The following is a 20,350-nucleotide window of genomic DNA, read 5'->3' on the forward strand; positions in this document are numbered from 1 at the left end:
CATTCGTAGTACAGGCAATCTCCCTGATCCTTCTCCTCGACACTACTTTGCTGGTAGCAAGTTAATAAATTTGGTGGAATAGGGAGACCTACTCATTTCCTACAAAGCTCAGAATTTGAAATCCTGACAGACGCTTAATACTTCTTTTCACCACACAGCACATAGTCAGTTACAGTATTTAAACACATACTCCTCAGAGTTACAGTGTTTAAACAGGCTGATTGTAATTCAGGAGGGAGCCGAGGCATTTTAACCCTTGCCCAGGCTTCAGCTGTGACAGGTACTTGCTGCTGCGTCTCCACAGGCTAACAGCACTTCCTCAACTTCTTGGCCCCATCAACTCCCAAATGCCTCAGGCCAAACATGCACTTGGATCATCATTTATTTAAAAGTCATATCTACATTTTTTTTTTATAAAATGCAATTATAAAAGACTTGAATTCTGCAGTGGAATGTCACAGAATCAAAATGGGTTCAACACGAAGAGTAAAACCAGTGTATAGATTTAATACACTTCTCATTGTAAGTGTTCAGGCACAAAACAGTCTCATATTTACATCCAGAAACACTGACGCAGCCTTGGTGAAAGCTGGGATCTGTTTATAATCACATCACTGTACACTTGTACAAAGTATCACCATAATCCTAAAAAAATAAACAAGAGTCTGCTTTGTACAGGGTGTGAGCTGGTCCAGTGCAGCTCAGGTCTGGGACATACGCTTGCAGTGACTACAGACACGGGCATTCTCTGTACACTTTGTAAACACAGCCTCGAACTGCTACACACAAACTGGTTGGCCACGCTTTCCAATGGGAAAACCAGCAGTGCGAGCTGTGGTACGAGTCACATTAACTCTGTACGTCGGAAGGAATTCCCTTTTGCGTACAGTGATAGAAATACCTCAGTGCAGTTCAATCACACTGCAGAGAAAGCATTCTTCAACGAGGGAAGGAAGCAGCAGGGCAGAAGACTCCGTAGTCAGGGACAGGGTCTCCAACAATACGGAATCCCACAATCTCACCGAGACGGTCCACCAATTCCAGGGGCTTTGGCTTTGGACTCTGAGGGAGGCCTGACGCAGGGCTGAGACAAGTGAAACCATCATTTGGTGATCAGGGCTCTCTCTCGCCGCTAAGCGGACAGCCAGTTGAGGCCGACGTCACACTGATGAGGAGACAGCACTGGCAAAGTGGGGAGGAGCAAAGCAGAATGAAACAGTTTGTGAACTGAGGTGACTGGACCCTTCAGAAAAGGTTGAGGTGCAACACGGTGCCTTTACCCCAACACGAGGCGACAGAACTAACAGCCCCAACCCAAGGATACCATGTCCAACCACAACCACATTTCACATGGTCCAATGAAATGAAAACTGGACATCGCTAATTACAGAGTACCACTTCTTCCTGTACAATGTGCAGCAAAAATGTAAAAGAGTCTTAAAAAGCCACAGGCTTAGAGCAATGGACAAAATAAAATGGAAGACTGGATCACCACAGACATTGACTGAATTAAACAACACAGCCCAGAAAGGTGGAAATGTGGACTGGTCAGCTCTAGCACTCAGATGTGTCCAGGGCTTAGCAGAGGAGTATCACGACCACTCCCATTGTGGTACGAGGGCCAGTACTAGGCACTCGGTTGGAGGAGAGCAGGTAGCAGGGAGTCTCAGCCCAGCACGTCACCTCCTAATCACAGGGCTCTACTTTTTTCCTGCCCTGCGCCTCATAGGACCAATCGAGGGAAGAAAGACTGGCTGTTGCAGACAACTACGCAGTGCCCTACTTGCAGATCTGCAGGAGCTCCCTGGCTTGGGTGGAAACGTACCTCATTTTGTTCCACCTGAATACTCAGAGTCCAGAATTTAAATGGAGATTGAAAGATTACTAGCAGCTTTTTTAAACAAATTTAATGAAAATGCTGAGAATTGTGGAGCTGGCTTCATGATAAAAACAGCTGCAGACAGGGATGGATTTTGTGTGGTAGGTCAGGTCCAGAGTGACACACGTTGGAAGGAATGATGCACCCCAGTGAAGAGGCTTGGTGAATCCCTAGAGCCAAGCCCGGTCATCGAGTTGTTGGGGTTCCTTCAGCTCTGTGGTAATTTGAGGCTTAGTTCCGGGGATTCACCAAGCCTCAAATTACCATAGAGCTGAAAGGACCCCAACAATTCAGTGACTGGGCAAGGTTTTGAACAAAGATGTCTGCTGCTCACACACAGGTAACCAAGTATTAGGCTCTAAGTGAATTCAATTGAAAAAGCCCTTTTTTCAGACACATTATCTTTGTACCTACAACTTTAAAGGTGGAACGATTGCTTCTTTGGGGGAGAAAAAGTTTAATCTTCAAGTATAAAGGAGGCTTTACCACCCATTTAATACATTCAGCCCAGGCGGTCTTAAACACTACAGCTGGCAAAGTGCCCAGAGTACATTGGCCAGCATCATGGCTCAGGGTTTCTGCGAATTCCACAGTACTGATCTGCTCCAGAAACCCCACTAACTTTCGGTTTGTCATGTGCCCACTCCTGATCTCCTCAACATGAAGGTCCAGACAGAGGAACACCACACACACACTCACACATGCTTCTCCCATTATTCTCTAATCTTCATCTCTTCCACTGCCACTCCTCATGAGAATCCTCATGCCCCCAAACACATCTCTGCAGCAAGTGTCTGGGCAGAGGTACTGGCAGTGCTAGGGGCGTTGGGCAAAGTCAAGTGGGAAAACACCTGGCCCAGGGGAGCTGGTGGTTGGATCTTCCTGTCAGAATCTAAGCGATGAAAGCCCACCTTAGTTCAGACACCAGTCCTAAACTGAGAGGCTTAAACCAATGGCAATAAAAGGCTTGGTCACTTGCGTGTGGGTCACTCATTTCAAGCACTCCTGCTCCCTCTGACAGACCCTCGGTGAATGGGGAGGGGACACATGACACAGACCAACAGAAACAAGTTCTGTAAGGGAGCAATGTTGCAAAGTTGAGTGGAAGTCTAATGAAAACAATATAAATTTACCCGACTTAAAATCTTCATTAAAAAATAATCCAGCATACATTTGGAGAGGGTAATTCGAAGGATCAGAACACAGTTTACAACATAAACTCTTCATCGATTGTGTGCCAATAGTATCACATTGGAATGATATGACCTAAAATGGAGCGTCCTCTGCTTGCACAGAGCAGAAATGTTCAAGGCATTTCAAACGAGAAACAAAATGCTGACCACGATAGCGCTGACACTGTCGCGTCGATCCAATGAAACAGCTGAGAGGAGCACAACAATGCAAAGGTGCAAATGACTGATGTCTATTCAGTGCAGATTACATGATCGATTGGCATCATGTCAATGTACTGAATACAACTATTATCTTCCTGCAGGACAAAGACACAAAGTGCTGCAGCAGTGTATTCGGAGGGTCCAGCCAGCAAGTTGCACTGGTGAGAGGAAAGGCTTCAGTCGCGAAGGCTATAGCTTGATCGTTCCGGGAGGTAAACTGCCATTACAAAGCCTGTAGTAACGCAGGTCATTCACAAGTCTGTGTACACTCTGTGTAAACGAAGGCAAATCCTGGCACCAAGGTGGGGTGAGAGGAGGGAGGGAGGGAGAGAAAGAGAGAGAAAGGTTATTATTCATCATCTCTAACTGGTGGTATATCAGACTCAACTTGTTTAAATTCAAACATAACCTGAGTAGATGTTCATTTCAGTCAGTGGCTGAATCAGAGGTCACTAGATGTTTTCACAAAAACTCCTCAGTCACAGTAAGTTCACCTTGGCATCACAGCAGCCACTTTCTAAAAGTGTGTACCTTTTAATTCAGATTAACGCAACAAAGGTTTCATCCTGTATTTCCACTGCTAAATTTGCACTATTGTCTTGTTTGCTTTTTGATTCTGTACAGCGAGAGCTCAGGGAAACCGGCATCAAATTCCCTGTATGTGTCCACATACTTGGCGATAATAAAGGATTCTGATTCTAAATCCACTTGATTGTCTCAGACAGGCTAGTGGACAAGTGTTACCTTAGTCAGCACAGCCACCATTCCGTTCCAACATGTCAGTCTGTAGCCTCCTCTTCTGCCACAATAAGGCCACTCTCAGGTTGGAGGAGCAACACCTTATATTCCATCTGGGTAGCCTCCAACCTGCTGGCACGAACATCGACTTCTCCAACCCCGCATTCTAGCCTCTTACCTGCTTACAACCTGGTGCAGCTCCTCTTTCCTTTTCTCCCATGGTCCAATTCTCCTCTCCTATCAGATTCCTTCTTCTCCAGCCCTTTATCTTTTCCACCTACAACCTCACATCTTCTTACTTCATCCCTTCCCCACCCACCTGCCTTTACCTATCACCTTCCAGCTTGTCTCCCCTCCTCTCCCCCACCTTCCTTTCCAGTCCTGATGAAAGGCCTCAGCCTGAAATGTTGCCTGCTTATTCCCCTCCATAGATGCTGCCTGACCTGTGGAGTTCCTCTGGTACTTGGTGTGTGTTGCACTGGATTTTCAGCTTCTGCAGGTGCCCCAGTTTGAAAGCTTTATGTTCCTTCCCTACCTGAAGATGTACGGTCAGGGTCAGCGTTAGTGAGTTGAGGACACATAGGATTTGATGTACGTGTGACAAATAAAGCTGCTTTTTCTATGGTTATGCCTAAAACATGGTACGTGGACACACACTTCTCCCCAAACACCAAATGGGGCACCACGGCAGCGTAGTGGTTAGCACAACGCTATTGCAGCTTGGGCCATCGCAGCTCAAAGGTCAATTCCGGTGTCCTCTGTAAGGAGTTTGTACATTCCCTCTGTGCCCATGTGGTTTCCTCTGGGTGCCCACAATCCAAATATCTATGGGTTAATTGGTTGGGCCAGAGGTCGAGAGGCTGTGGGTCGGCGGTCACTGTCCACGAAAAGACCGAGTTTGACCCATGGAGGATGTTCCTGAAATTCCAAGACACATATGATTATTAGTGTGGACTGTAGTTTATACTGGTCTCTGTCAGTTTCTCTGTGTTTTCTTTCTTGTCGATTGGCAGGTACTTTTTTTGGGCAAAGGAGGGGTTGGGGATTCTCTAGGCTTTATGATGTTTTTACATTTGAGCAATCTGTTAGATTTTGTGTGAGGGAGGGGTTGGGAGTTGGGGGGGGGGTTGAGGTTTGATGTTTAATCCCTGGCCGTGTCCCAGTGGGTGATTTAGTATTTGTGTGAGGGAGGGGTTGGGAGTTGGGGGGGGGGGGTTTGATGTTTAATCCCTGGCCGTGTCCAGTTGGGTGATTTAGTATTTGTGTGAGGGAGGGGTTGGGGGTTGGGGGGGGTGAGGTTTGATGTTTAATCCCTGGCCGTGTCCCAGTGGGTGATTTAGTATTTGTGTGAGGGATGGGTTGGGAGTTGGGGGGGGGGGTGGTTTGATGTTTAATCCCTGGCTGTGTCCAGTTGGGTGATTTAGTATTTGTGTGAGGGAGGGGTCGGTGGGGGGGGGGGTTTGATGGTTAATCCCCGGCCGTGTCCGAGTGGGTGATTTAGTATTTGTGTGAGGGAGGGGTCGGTGGGGGGGGGGGGGGTTTGATGGTTAATCCCTGGCCGTGTCCGAGTGGGTGATTTAGTATTTGCGTTCTGGCTAACGAATCTGCTCCAGGATTCCATCAGGGCTGATTTATTATCACTCTCAACCCCATTCTGCTGCCTTCTCCCTTTGACACCCGGACTAATCAAGAACCTATCAACCTCGACTTTAAATATACCCCATAACTTGGCCTGCACAGCTGTCTACGGCCATGAATTCCACAAATTCACCACCTTATTATCTGAGGCTGTGCCCTCTGGTCCTAGACTCGCCCACTGGAGGAAACATCTTCCCCATATCCACCTATCTGGGTCTTTCAATATTCGATAGGTTTCAATGAGATACCCCCTCATTCTTTTAAACTCCAATGAGTAGAGGCCTAGAGCCATCAAACGCTCTTCATTCAGTTAAATGATGTCAAGGTCTGGAACAGCAGTGTTTGTTAAGTCAGTTCACAATGCCTCCAATCAAACACCATGTCATCTTCAAATGAAGAATATCTTCGTCCATCTTTTAGGGATTTGCACTCTGGTCATTTTCCTCATATGTCACATACAACAGAAAGAAGGAAGAGCCACTTAACATAATACTCTAGAAACAGCACTTAGTAAGGGTAGCAGAACTCAAGGACTTTCTTTGGAAGTGGTGCCACACTTGGTTTTCCAGCGCCTTTGCACGACTCCACGTCTTCCAGTAACTAACCCTGTCCATTTTGAAGTTCCTGCCGAGCACTGTTCTCTGGTTGGAGTCAACACCATCACAATTGGCCAGGAACTGGGGGAGAAATGCAGCGTAGAAGCTGCTGAAGTCCACGGAGGCCATGTTGTACACGGCGATCCCAATTTCTTCCTGCAGCAGGTCATGGGACTTGTGGACCAGAACTTGCAGCAGCACATTGACAAATTGAAACAGCATGGTCGTCCGGAAGATTTTCTAGCAGAGAAACAAAAGAGACCATTGCGAACAAGGGAAAGGAAAGATATTCTTTTAAATTACATCAGCTTTTTTAAAATCAGTCAATTGGAATACAAATACAACAAAGTATTTCAAACTAGGACATCTGCCTTTTGTTTCTTTGAATTAACTAGCCGGATAGTCTCTCCTCTCCCCCGTCCCGTCGGACAGAATACCCACATGGACGGTCTCTCCTCTCCCGTCCCATCGGACAGAATACCCACACGGACCGTCTCTCCTCTCCCCCGTCCCATCGGACAGAATACCCACACGGACCGTCTCTCCTCTCCCCCATCCCTTCGGACAGAATACCCACACGGACAGTCTCTCCTCTCTCCCGTTCCATCGGACAGAATACCCACACGGACAGTCTCTCCTCTCCCCCGTCCCATCTGTCAGAATACCCACACAGACAGTCTTTCCTCTCCCCCATCCCATCGGACAGAATACCCACATGGACAGTCTCTCTTCTCTCCCGTCGCATCCGACAGAATACCCACACGGACAGTCTTTCCTCTCCCCCATCCCATCGGACAGAATACCCACACGGACAGTCTCTCCTCTCCCGTCCCATCGGACAGAATACCCACATGGACAGTCTCTCCTCCCCCGTCCCATCGGACAGAATACTCACACGGACAGTCTCTCCTCTCCCCTGTCCCATCGGACAGAATACCCACACGGACAGTCTCTCCTCTCCCCCGTCCCATCAGACAGAATACCCACACGGACAGTCTCTCCTCCCCCGTCCCATCGGACAGAATACTCACACGGACAGTCTCTCCTCTCCCCTGTCCCATCGGACAGAATACCCACACGGACAGTCTCTCCTCTCCCCCGTCCCATCAGACAGAATACCCACACGGACAGTCTCTCCTCCCCCGTCCCATCGGACAGAATACTCACACGGACAGTCTCTCCTCTCCCCTGTCCCATCGGACAGAATACCCACACGGACAGTCTCTCCTCTCCCCTGTCCCATCGGACAGAATACCCACACGGACAGTCTCTCCTCTCCCCCGTCCCATCAGACAGAATACCCACACGGACAGTCTCTCCTCCCCCGTCCCATCGGACAGAATACTCACACGGACAGTCTCTCCTCTCCCCTGTCCCATCGGACAGAATACCCACACGGACAGTCTCTCCTCTCCCCCGTCCCATCAGACAGAATACCCACACGGACAGTCTCTCCTCCCCCGTCCCATCGGACAGAATACTCACACGGACAGTCTCTCCTCTCCCCTGTCCCATCGGACAGAATACCCACACGGACAGTCTCTCCTCTCCCCCGTCCCATCAGACAGAATACCCACACGGACAGTCTCTCCTCTCCCGTCCATCGGACAGTCTCTCTCCACCCCTTTCCCACTGAGCAGAAAGCACGTACCACCAGACTCAGGGACAGCTTCTACCCTGCTGTTATCAGGCTCTTGTGGACTCTTGGCCTCACAATCTACCTCGTTATCATCTTGCACCTTGTCATTTATCTGCACCGCACTTTCTCTGTGGCTGTTACACTTTACTCTGCATTGTTATTGTTTTGCCTGGTTCTGCCTCAGTTCACTGTGTAATGATCTGATCTGTGTGAACAGTACACAAAACAAACTTTTCACAGCATCTCAGTGTATGTGACAATGATAAACCATTTCCAATAAATGAACAGGCAATCAATCTTACTGCTCGAAGCAAACAATAGTGAACAGCCTGTGCTCCAGCACTGGTTCACAGTGCAAAGAGCCTCAAATTGGTATTTGAAACAAAAGGAATTTTTTGTCACGCACAGAAGGCTGTCATTTAACACTGCAAAATGATTCCTTGCTGTCTTATCAGTAAATAAAAAGATAAAAAATTGAAAGACCTTCACAATACCAGCAATTACAAGGTTACTACTAGTAGTACAGAAGTAGGCCACTCAACCTGTCTATCCCAATACCATTTGCTTGCATTAATTCTATACCCCACCGCCCTGTTCATTTCAGTACCTGTCACACTTAAACCTTGTTACTGTACGTACCCACACCACTTCCTCTGGCAACTCATTCCAGATCCCAACCACTCATTTACCCTTTAGACAATCGTCCCACTGGACTCACACTCTGGCTCTCCAGCCCATCCCTCCTCTAATTCTCTTTATCTGGTTGGAGGTACAGCATGGAACAGGCCATTCTGGCCCAACAAGCCCCGTCTTCCCAGTAACCCACTGATTAACACTAGCCTAATCACAGTGCAGTTTACAGTCAGCAATTAACTTACTAACCAGTACGTCTTTGGAATACAGGAGCAAGCTGGAGCAGCCGGAAGAAACCACAGGGTCAAGGGGAAAACATACAAATCCTGACAGATTGTGTTGGAATTGAGCTCTGGACACCTTGACCTGTACCAGCATTGAGCTAACTGCTACCCTACTGCGATGAAACACAGAACAACACAGTACGGACCCTTCAGCCCACAATGCTGTACCAACCTACTCCACAATCATGGCACCTCCATCACGTCACCTCTCAGCTTTCTCTGCTCCAGGGGAAAAGCCTGTGTTTATCCAGTCTCTCCTGAAAACTCCTGCATTTGAATCCATACAACCAGCCCCATGAATCTTTCCAATTTATCTTTCCGAAAGCAAGGTGATCAGAACTGCACAAAATACGCTGTGTGGTCGAACCGAGATGTACACCGTAAAGTGATGACCAACTCTTGTACTGAATACTTCAAGCAATGAAGGCAAACATGCCATCTGCTTTCTTCATCACCGTGTTTTATCAATTTCAACGATATCCACGACGTGCTTGTACTTTAGGTCTCTGTTCAACACTGTATATCCTGCCCTGGTTCAACTTTCTAAAATGCAGCGATTCAGTTGTCTCTGTTAAACTACATCTACCGTCCCCGGCCCACTTCCCCAGTTGATCAGTCAAATGTAGAACAATATAGCACAGGAACAGGCCCTTCGGCCCATAACGTTGTGCTAAACTAATTAAATTAGTAATCTCTTCTGCCTACACAAAGCCCATATCCTTCCATTTTCCTCATATTCATTGCCTATCTAAACGTCTTAAAAGTCTCTCATATTTCTGCCTCCACCACCACCCCAGGCAGCACATTCCAGGCACCACCACTCTCTGAAAACAGGTTCACCCTCTTGGAAGCTGTCGGGACAGAAGACAGAGCCAGTCTGAGAGGCGGATGGGTCTGTGAGTCAAAAATTGGCGCTGAAACAAAGCCAAGGAGACAGACGTCAGGCAGAGCCATGGTAGTAGGGGACTCCATAGTGAGAGGTACAGATAGGGGTTTCTGCGGCAACAGGCGGGATTTAAGGATGGTGTGTTGCCTCCCTGGTGCCAGGATCCAGGACGTCACAGACCGACTGCAGGGCATCCTCAAGGGTAAGGTGATTAGCCGGAGGTGGTGGTGCATGTCGGCACAAATGACGTCGGGAAGAAGATGAGAGACATTTTGCAGTGTGACTTCAGAGAACTCGGAAGAAGGCTGAAAAGCAGGACTTCCAGGGTGGTTATCTCGGGTTTGCTTCCAGTTCCTTGTGCTGGTGAGGGCAGGAAGAGGGAGATGGGAGATCTGAATATGTGGCTGAGGAGCTGGTGCGGGGAGCAGGGATTTAGATACTTGGACCACTGGGATCTGTTTTGGGGTAGGGATGAATTGTACAGAAGGGACGGGTTGCATCTTAACAGGTGAGGGACCAGCGTTCTGGCAGGCAGGTTTGGCACTGCTACACGGGTGTGTTTAAACTAAGTAGTGGGGTGGGGGGGAGGAACGAACTGGAAATATAAGGATGGAGTTAAAGGGAATGAGAGAATAAGAAAAGTTAAGAAAGACAACAGAATTAAAGGGGCAGAAAGCTCAGGAAGGGATCAGAGAGTATGGCCAAGAGCAATAGGAATCGATGTGAAAGGTGAGGGGAGTAATGGATTAAAAGTATTATATATGAATGCACAGAGTATAAGAAATAAAGTGGATGAGCTTGAGCCTCAGTTGGAAATTAGCAAGTATGATGTTGTGGGAATAACAGAGACATGGCTGCAAGAGGACCAGGGCTGGGAAATGAATATTCAGGATATACATCCTATCGAAAGGACAGGCAGGTTGGCAGAGGGGGTGGGGTGGCTCTGCTGGTGAGGAATGAAATTCAGTCCCTTGCGAGGGGGGCCATAGAATCAGGAGATGTAGAGTCAGTATGGATAGAACTGAGAAAATGTAAGGGCAAAAAGACCCTGATGGGAGTTATCTACAGGCGACTGGATATAGGGTGCAAGTTAAATCAAGAGTTAAAATTGGCATGTCGCAAAGGTAATTCTACAGTTGTTATGGGGGATTTCAACATGCAGGTAGACTGGAGGAATCAGGTTGATAATGGACCCCAAGAAAGGGAGTTTGTGGAGTGCCTCAGAGATGGATTCTTAGAGCAGCTTGTACTGGAGCCTACCAGGGAGAAGGCAATTCTAGATTTAGTGTTGTGCAATGAACCGGATTTGATCAGGGACCTCGAGGTAAAGGAGCCATTAGGAGGTAGTGACCATAATATGGTAAGTTTTAATATACAGTTTGCGAGGGAGAAGGGAAAATCAGAAGTGTCAGTGTTACATTTGAACAAAGGGAACTATGGTGCTATGAGGGAGGAGCTGGCCAAAGTTGACTGGAACAATACCCTAGCAGGGATGACAGTGGAACAACAATGGCAGGTATTTCTGGGAATAATACAGAAGGTGCAGGATCAGTTCATTCCAAAGAGGAAGAAAGATTCTAAGGGGAGTAAGAGGCGACCGTGGCTGACAAGGGAAGTCAAGGACAGTATAAAAATAAAAGAGAAGAAGTATAACATAGCAAGGATGAGCAGGAAGCCAAAGGATTGGGAGACTTTTAAGGAGCAACGGAAGATAACTAAAAACGGGGGAGGAAAAGATGAGGTACGAAGGTAAGCTAGCCAAGAATATAAAGGAGGATAGTAAAAGTTTTTTTCCGTTGTGAAGAGGAAAAAATTAAGTTAAGACTAAAGTTGGGCCCTTGAAGACAGAAACGGGTGAATTTATTATGGGGAACAAGGAAATGGCAGATGAGTTGAACAGGTACTTTGCATCTGTCTTCACTAGGGAAGACACAAACAATCTCCCAGGTATAATAGTGGCCAATGGACCTAGGGTAACGGAGGAACTGAAGGAAATTCACATTAGGCAGAAAATGGTGTTGGGTAAACTGATGGGACTGAAGGCTGATAAATCCCCAGGGCCTGATGGTCTGCATCCCAGGGTACTTAAGGACGTGGCTCTAGAAATTGTGGACACATTGGTAATCATTTTCCAATGTTCTATAGATTCAGGATCAGTTCCTGCAGATTGGAGGGTAGCTAATGTTATCCCGCTTTTTAAGAAAGGAGGGAGAGAGAAAACAGGCAATTATAGACCAGTTAGCCTGACATCAGTGTTGGGGAAGATGCTGGAATCAATTATAAAAGATGAAATAACGGCATATTTGGATAGCAGTGGCAGGATAGGTCCAAGTCAGCATGGATTTACGAAGGGGAAATCATGCTTGACTAATCTTCTGGAATTTTTTGAGAATGTAACTATGAAAATGGACATGGGGAAGCCAGTGGATGTAGTGTGCCTGGACTTTCAGAAAGCCTTTGATAAGGTCCCACATAGGAGGTTAGTGGGCAAAATTAGAGCACATGGTACTGGGGGTAGGGTACTGACATGGATAGAAAATTGGTTGGCAGACAGGAAACAAAGAGTAGGGATTAACAGGTCCTTTTCAGAATGGCAGGCGGTGACTAATGGGGTACTGCAAGGCTCAGTGCTGGGACCGCAGCTGTTTACAATTTAGATTAATGATTTAGATGAAGGGATTAAAAGTAACATTAGCAAATTTGCAGATGACACAAAGCTGGGTGGCAGTGTGAAATGTGAGGAGGATGTTATGAGAATGCAGGGTGACTTGGACAGGTTGGGTGAGTGGGCAGATGCAGTTTAATGTGGATAAATGTGAGGTTATCCACTTTGGTGGCAAGAACAGGAAGGCAGATTATTATCTGAATGGTGTCAAGTTAGGAAAAGGGGAAGTACAACGAGATCTGGGTGTCCTTGTTCATCAGTCACTGAAAGTAAGCATACAGGTACAGCAGGCAGTGAAGAATGCTAATGTCATGATGGCCTTCATAATAAGGGGAGTTGAATATAGGAGCAAAGAGGTCCTTCTGCAGTTGTACAAGGCTCTGGTGAGACCCCACCTGGAGTATTGTGTGCGGTTTTCGTCTCCAAATTTGAGGAAGGACATTCTTGCTATTGAGGGAGTGCAGCGTAGGTTCACAAGGTTAATTCCCGGGAAGGCGGGAATGTCATATGTTGAAAGATTGGAGTGACTGGGCTTGTATACACTGGAATTTAGAAGGATGAGAGGGGATCTGATTGAAACATATAAGATTATTAAGGGATTGGACACGCTAGAGGCAGGAAACGTTCCCGATGTTGGGGGAGTCCAGAACCAGAGGCCACAGTTTAAGAATAAGGGGTAGACCATTTAGAACGGAGTTGAGGAAAAACTTTTTCACCCAGAGAGTTGTGGATCTATGGAATGCTCTGCCTCAGAAGGCAGTGGAGACCAATTCTCTGGATTCTTTCAAGAAAGAGTTAGATAGAGCTCTTAAAGACAGCGGAGTGAAGGGATATGGGGATAAGGCAGGAATGGGGTACTGATTGTGGATGATCAGCCATGATCACAGTGAATGGTGGTGCTGGCTCGAAGGGCCGAATGGCCTACTCCTGCACCTATTGTCTATTGCCTGTGTAAAAAAGAAACCTTGCTTTTCATACCTACTTTGAAATTACTCTTTCTCACCCTAAATGCACAGCCTCTGGTTTTAGACATTTCAACCCTGTCTGTACCTCTCTTAATCATATCAGATCAAACCTCTATCAGATCTCCCCGCAGTCTGTGCCACTCCAGAGAAAACAGAACAAGTTTGTCCAACCTCTTGTTCTAGCAGAAGCCCTCTAATCCTGGCAGCATCCTAGTACCTTGTTGTATCCTTGGAAAATCTGCTTCTCTGTCTGCCACAGCAGCAACAGTGGTATCATCTGCAAACTTACTAATACATTCTCATCCAAATCATGAGGAAATGACAAAAACAGGCAACTCCTAATAGTAGCAAATTGCACTAGAAGAACTGTGACTAAAGCAGTTTTCACCTAGTTATTAACTGAAATTGGAACAAGCGCTAACCTGGAACCTTGATGGTATTTAGGAGAGAATCCTTTCTGAATTGTACTGGCCTGATCGCGAGAACGTGGCAAGCTCCATGTAACCAACTGATTACGCAGTGAATCCATTGCGCCCCCATGCGCAGAAGGCCCCGCTATCTTTTTGCATGGGTTATCAAGCATACGCTTTTGCCTTGCCAGGCCCAGATTGTCACTCCCAGTGTGTACCATGACACACGTGATTCAGTAGCAATCTTTAATCCTACTGATCAGTTGTTGTTCCTGCTCTGCCTACACACAACACTTTCCTTGAAACTGATATATTTACAAAGCGATTTGTCATTTCCTCAGAAAACTGCACCAATACCGAAAACACCGTGTGAGACATTCCATTCCCTAAAACACAGTGAGAGATATTCCCTTACTGTCAATCTTTGTCTGGAGGTTCAGTAAGTGCTATCTGCCTCCTGCTCCCTCTTCCTCCATAACTCAGTAGTGAAATGATGAATCCCAGAGATGAAAGGGGGTGCTGCCTGTCATGGTGGTAGAGGCAGAAACATTCAAGTCTCTTAAGAGCTATTTAGACAGACCTATGAAAGTAAGGGAAATGGAAGGCTATGGACATTGTGTTGGCAGAGGGATTAGTGTAGTTGGCCATCTGATGACTAATTTAATTGGTTTAGCACAATTGCCTGTTCCTGAGCTATACTGTTCTATGTTCTATGTTTTGAATACCCAGTTTTGGCAACCCTCCCGTCAGACGGTGTATCACTGAGGAGGGAAGTGTGCATTTGTGCACAGCCCTCAGTGTGGATTTGTTCTCACTTCTAATGACAGACTTTCAGCATTTTAACGGTTCAAACACTTCCCTAAAACAGCTACTCCGGGAAGTTAGAGGTGCGTAAGGAGACAAATATACATTGTATATAGTATACATACTTCGATAATAATTATATTTGAACTTCGAAATGCCAAAGTGACGAAAGCAATTGTAAACTTGCCTCAAATAGTCTCCCCATGCAGCACGTACCTTGTGGTATAACTTGTGCTTGGTGTTGAGTGTCTCCAGGTAAAACAGGTTCTGTTTAAAGATCTGGATGTCTGGTTGCAAAAAGGACTGTCCAAACGCCTGGTGAAAGAAGCAGTAGTGCGCAGGATTTAACAGCAGAGCACCATACAATCAGTGCCCCCCCCCCCCTAGTTATTTTTAGCTAATTCACTCAAGACCACCGAGCAGCAGAGGACAGCAATGAATTTACTGGGGCAATGTAATTTTCACTGCAATTACATCCAAAATCAGAGCTAAGAGCACTATTGGCAAATCGAGTTATGGATGCACAGATAACAGGAAGCAGTACTGTGGAAAGAATGAATATTCACACATCACACCTCCCTCATTTTGACACTTGCTAAAGCATTTTCTTTTTATTTTACTGAGAGTTACAGTACTGTACCTTATGCATGAAAATGCCCGACGCAGGCCTCTCATGGTCTGAGTCGACGTTCCCTACGGTACCATAACAACCCTTTCTGGCCCAGCAAGTCTGCACCGCCCAGTGTGACCAACTAACCTACTAACCCCTACATCTTTGGAATATGGGAGGAAACCAGAGCACTCAGAGAAAACCCACATGGTCACAGGGACAAACAGCAACAGAATTGAACCTGGATTGTTGGCACTGTAATAGCGTTACACTAATCCATATGTTACTGTGACACTCTTGTACTTTTCAGAATCTGTATCAGGTTTATTATCACCATCTTATGTGACATAAAATTTTAAACACAAGAGATTCTGCAGATGCTGCAAATCCAGAACAACACAAAAAATGCTGGGGGAGCTCAGGTCAGGGAGGGGAATAAGCAGTTGACATTTTGGGCCAAGACAACATTTCAGTCCAAAACATCAGCTGACGACATAAAATTTATTGTTTGCAGCAGTAGTACAGTGCAAAGACAAAATTTCTATAAATTAAAAAAAATGAATTGTGCAGGAAGTTCTGAAATGCAGACACAGTTGCAGTATAGGCAACACAGGAGCCAATGTTCACATTATGACTACAGATGACAACAGCCAAACAGTTTGTGATTTGAAAGTAGAAAGTAGCTGAACTGCTGGGCAGGTGAAGGCACCATCACCTCTGTATGAACAGATACTGACGACAGTCTGGTAGGGCAATATGAATACACAGGACCACAAGAAGCTGCAGACAGTAGTGGATTCTGGCCAGTACAACATATAGAGATCTGAGTGAGCTGATCAGTATTTCCAACACTTCATTGTTAATTTAAATTTCCAACATCTGCAGTTTGTTCTTTGCTTTTCGAACAGTCTGGCTTTCTAATTAAGAAATAGTTTCTCTTGGACAGGAGGAGCAGGAGCTTTATGACCTTCCTCAATCCGGTATGGATGTACCCAGTTGAAGGAAAGCAATCTGGAGGGAACAGGGACACTAACAACAAGCACACCCAGTGACCCGCGGTACCTGCATGGCAGAAACAAACTGGGCCTCGTTCTCCATCGGCTCCTCAGCTGTTCCACGCTGGACACTCGCCAGGACAGAGGATTTGAAGAAAAATCGCCAGTTGTTGTGCAGTATCTGGTAAAGCAGCTCAAACAACTCCAACTTCACATCTGGCGAGGACCGCTAGATAGCAAAACAGAGATTAAGAGTAAAGAAGTCAGGAAAAAAACACGCCATGTCCAGAAACCTGACTGGAGTAGGAACCAAAACAATCCAAAATAACTTCTCCAGGATTTGACACAACATTGACAATCCTTTCAGTGGTTCCAATGTGGAACTTAAACAAAAGAGCTAGGAGGGACACAGGAATAAAGCTGTATGGTCCTTTAAACCCTCTTCTTCACAGAGCACTGCAGCACTGAAACAGGCTATCTGGCCCACCTAGTCCATGCTGAACTATTACTCTGCCTAGTCCCATCGGCCTACACCCAGACCACATCACTTCATACCCGTCCCATCCATGCACCTATCCAAAATTCTCTTATTGTACCCATAACCACCACCTTCGCTGGCATGCTTTCACCATCCTCTGAGTGAAGCAGCTTCTCCACTGACCCCTATTTCACCTTTCACACTTAACCTATGAACTCTTCTCATCAAAGAGGTGGGACAGGAGCCAGAAGAGACACACACAATGTTTCAGAAACAGCTTCTTCCCCTCCATCATCAGATTTCTGAATGAACAATGAACCCATGAACACTACCTCACTATTTTCTCCTCTCTTTTTGCACTAAGTATTTAATTTAATTTTTTTAAATATATACTTACCACGTCCTTTACTCTCTGAACATCCATGACACTACACTGATTGTCCTAATCTCAAATAATAATAATGAGGCAGTCTACAGAGAAGTCATAACCCTGACACATTGGTGTCAAGAAAACAACCACTTCCTCAATGTCGCAAAATCAAAGGAGCTGGTTGTGGACTACAGGAGGAATGGAGACAGGCTAACCCCTATTGACATCAATGGATCTGGGGTTGAGAGGGTGAACAGCTTTAAGTTCTTCAGCATAAACATCACCGAGGATCTCACGTGGTCGTACACACCGGCTGTGTGGTGAAAAAGGCACATCAGTGCTTCTTATACCTCAGACGGTTGAGGAAGTTTGGAGTGGGACCCCAAATCCTAAGAACTTTCTACAGGGGCACAACTGAGAGCATCCTGACTGGCTGCATCACTGCCTGGCATGGGAACTGTACTTCCCTCAATCACAGGACTCTGCAGAGAGTGGTGTGGACAGCCCAGCGCATCTGTAGATGTGAACATTCCACTATTCAGGACATTTACAAAGACAGGTGTGTAAAAAGGGCCCGTAGGATCACTGGGGACCCAAGTCACCCCAAACTGTTTCAGCTGCTAACATCTGGGAAACAGTACTGCAGCATAAAAGCCAGGACCAACAGGCTCCGGGACAGCTTCTTCCACCAGGCCAACAGCCTGATTAATTCATGCTGATACAACTGTATTTCTAAGTTACATTGACTATCCTGTTGTACATACTATTTATTATAAATTGCACATTTAGACGGAGACGTAAAGATTTTTACTCATGATGTATATGAAGGATGTAAGTAAGTCAATTCAATTCAATTCAGTGGAAAAAGCTTGCTTGCATTTACCCTATCTATATCCCTCAGAGTTTTGTATACTCTACCAAATCTCCCTCATTTGTCTATGTCCCAGAGAATAGAGCCCTAACCTATTCAACCTTTCCCTATAACTCAGGTCCTCAAGTTCTGGAAACATCTGTATCTGAACTTTTTCTGTACTCTTTTGATCTTATTGATATTGTCCACTCGTGAACTTTAACTCTGCTTTACTGATCGATTTCCATATCCAAAAAATGATTCTGAAAGTATCTAACAATTGAACATCTACACTCAGTGGCCACTTAGATATGCCCGTACGGGGCTCGTTAATGCAAATATCTAAGCAGCCAGTCATCTGGCAGCAACTCAAATGCATAAAAGCATGCAGACATGGTCAAGAAGTTCAGCTGTTGTTCAGACCAAACACCAGAATGGGGTAGAAGGGTGATCTAAATGACTTTGACTGTGGAATGATTGTTGGTGCCAGCTGAAGTGGTTTGAGTATCGCAGAAACTATTGACCTCCTGGGATTTTCACGCAGAACTGTCTCTAGACCTTATAGAGAATGGTGTAAAAAACAAAAAGCACCCAGTAAGCAGCGGCTCTGTAGGTAAAAATACCTCATTAATGAGAGAAATCAGAGGGGGATTGGCAGACTGGTTCAAGCTGAGAGGAAAGTGACAGTAACTCAAGTAACTACGCTTTACAACAGTGGTGTGCAGAAGAGTATCTCTGAATGCACAACACATCGACCGTGAAGTAGACGGGCTACAGCAGCAGAAGACCATGAACACACACTCAATGGCCACTGAGTACAGGTGCCTGCTTGGCATAGAATCGCAGAGACGTTCTGATGCACCTGCAGTGAAGGAATCACGAGGGCTGGGTTGGAAAGTGCTGGAGTGTGGCAGCCTACCTCAGCTACAATGGGGTAGACCTGCTCCATGCAGAGGGAGATGATGCTGGGTAGGAATGGCTTGAAAGCTTGCCCGGGCTCCTGGACCACCACCTGAAGAATCTTTAGAAACTTCTCCACCACACGGCACCCGCCGCTGCCCTCTTCCAGAATACTTTCTGCTAGTTGCTCCCTGTGAAACAGAAGGTGAAAACCTAGATTGCATACAGGACTGGTAACAACATGGATGAATTGACTCCACAAATTGGACTAAGTACTGTGATCTAACAGCCCCTGCAGAGCAGTATTATCAGGTAACAAGGCAAAGAACCGAATATTCCAGGTAATGACATTTCAGAAAGTCCCCATTTTCCACTACAAATGCTGCTCAATCCACTCAGTTGCTCCAGCAGATAGGTTATTATGTTAGTTTCTTGTGTCTACAAAATGGTGTGGTGCAGGAAGTTCTGAGTGTCCTTGAAGATGAAAAATAAAGGATTGACTTATCGATCCAGCAGGCAATTAGAAACGCTAATGGAATGACAAACCTAACCACAAGGGCTTGCAACAAATAGGGAGGTTCTAATGTGAGTTTATAATCACTCTGAGCATTGTGAATGTTTGAATTCTCTACCTCGAAAGAGCTGTGGGAGTGAAGACCCTGTTGGCTGGGGTCAACTACAGACGTTGTATCTTACCTGTATATGTAAGCCAGGGCAGTATGATATGGAGAGCAAGCTGCTGCTCATGTAGAGGGCTCCCCCTCTCCACACAGCTGATGAATCCAAAGGAAAGGCAGACACCGCTGCGGCTTCGCACCAGTGGCATTGCTGAAGTTGCCAGTCAGTGTTGAACTCAATGAAGGACTGCCTTAGGGACTCCAGCTCCAGATTTTTCCTCGAAGTTTATTCCCAAAGCCCTCCTCATGAGTAGGTACAGCCGCAAGGCAGCAGAGGAGTTACTGATTATACCCAATGACAGTTTTACTACATTAGGGGGAATGGGGAGAAATCAGGAAGTGATGTGAGGCCAGGAATGGATCAGCCAAGGGGCTGACTAGCTATCCTTGCTCCTCTTCTTTGTAGGTCATTTAAGTTAAAAATATCAGCCGTCAGATTTAAGCATCACTGGCAGACTTAGTAGTCATTGTCCAGGTTTAAGTGTCCTTGAGACAGGGGTTGTGAATTGCTTTCTTGAAGCACTAGTCCTTGTAGTGAAAGCGTTCATAGAGCTGTTACAGGGCTTTAACCAATAATGACAGTGGGACAGCAACATTTCCACATCAGTAACATGAACACATGGGAGGAGAGCTTGAAATAAAAACTGGAATTGGTTATTATTATCACATGTACTGAGATACAGTGAGAAGCTTGTAAAATGAATATATTGAGGTAGTGAGTGGACCTGCAGGGAGAAGCTTGCCATGAGTCGCCACCTCGCACCTATCTTCTATTCTTTTTTGTTTCCATCTATTGCTCAATATGCATCGACAACCTGTTACTTGTGTTTTAGAAATGAAAATGCCATTAATCTGAAACACAAGCAACCTCCAACAAATGTAACACTAGAATGAAAGGGTTACCATATGAGGAATGCCTGGCAGCTCTTTGACTATATT

The 20,350-nt window shown here is 46.0% G+C and overlaps 1 protein-coding gene across 2 annotated transcripts in view; it reads right to left on the reverse strand.

Moving 5' to 3' along the window:
• Positions 1-3,007: 3,007 nt before the first annotated feature.
• Positions 3,008-20,350, reverse strand: part of xpo6 (exportin 6) — a 157,743-nt gene continuing 140,400 nt past the window's right edge. For both annotated transcript variants that reach the window (XM_072269231.1, XM_072269229.1), the window contains 5 exons: positions 18,754-18,925; positions 16,204-16,365; positions 14,748-14,846; positions 6,255-6,485; positions 3,008-3,564 (listed from right to left, as the gene is read on the reverse strand). In XM_072269231.1, the coding sequence (XP_072125332.1) occupies positions 3,463-3,564; positions 6,255-6,485; positions 14,748-14,846; positions 16,204-16,365; positions 18,754-18,925 (766 nt within the window). In that variant the 3' untranslated portion in view covers positions 3,008-3,462. The remainder of the gene's footprint in view (positions 3,565-6,254; positions 6,486-14,747; positions 14,847-16,203; positions 16,366-18,753; positions 18,926-20,350) is intronic.

This window comes from Mobula birostris, chromosome 9, assembly GCF_030028105.1.
Source record: "Mobula birostris isolate sMobBir1 chromosome 9, sMobBir1.hap1, whole genome shotgun sequence".
Classification (NCBI taxonomy): domain Eukaryota; kingdom Metazoa; phylum Chordata; class Chondrichthyes; order Myliobatiformes; family Myliobatidae; genus Mobula; species Mobula birostris.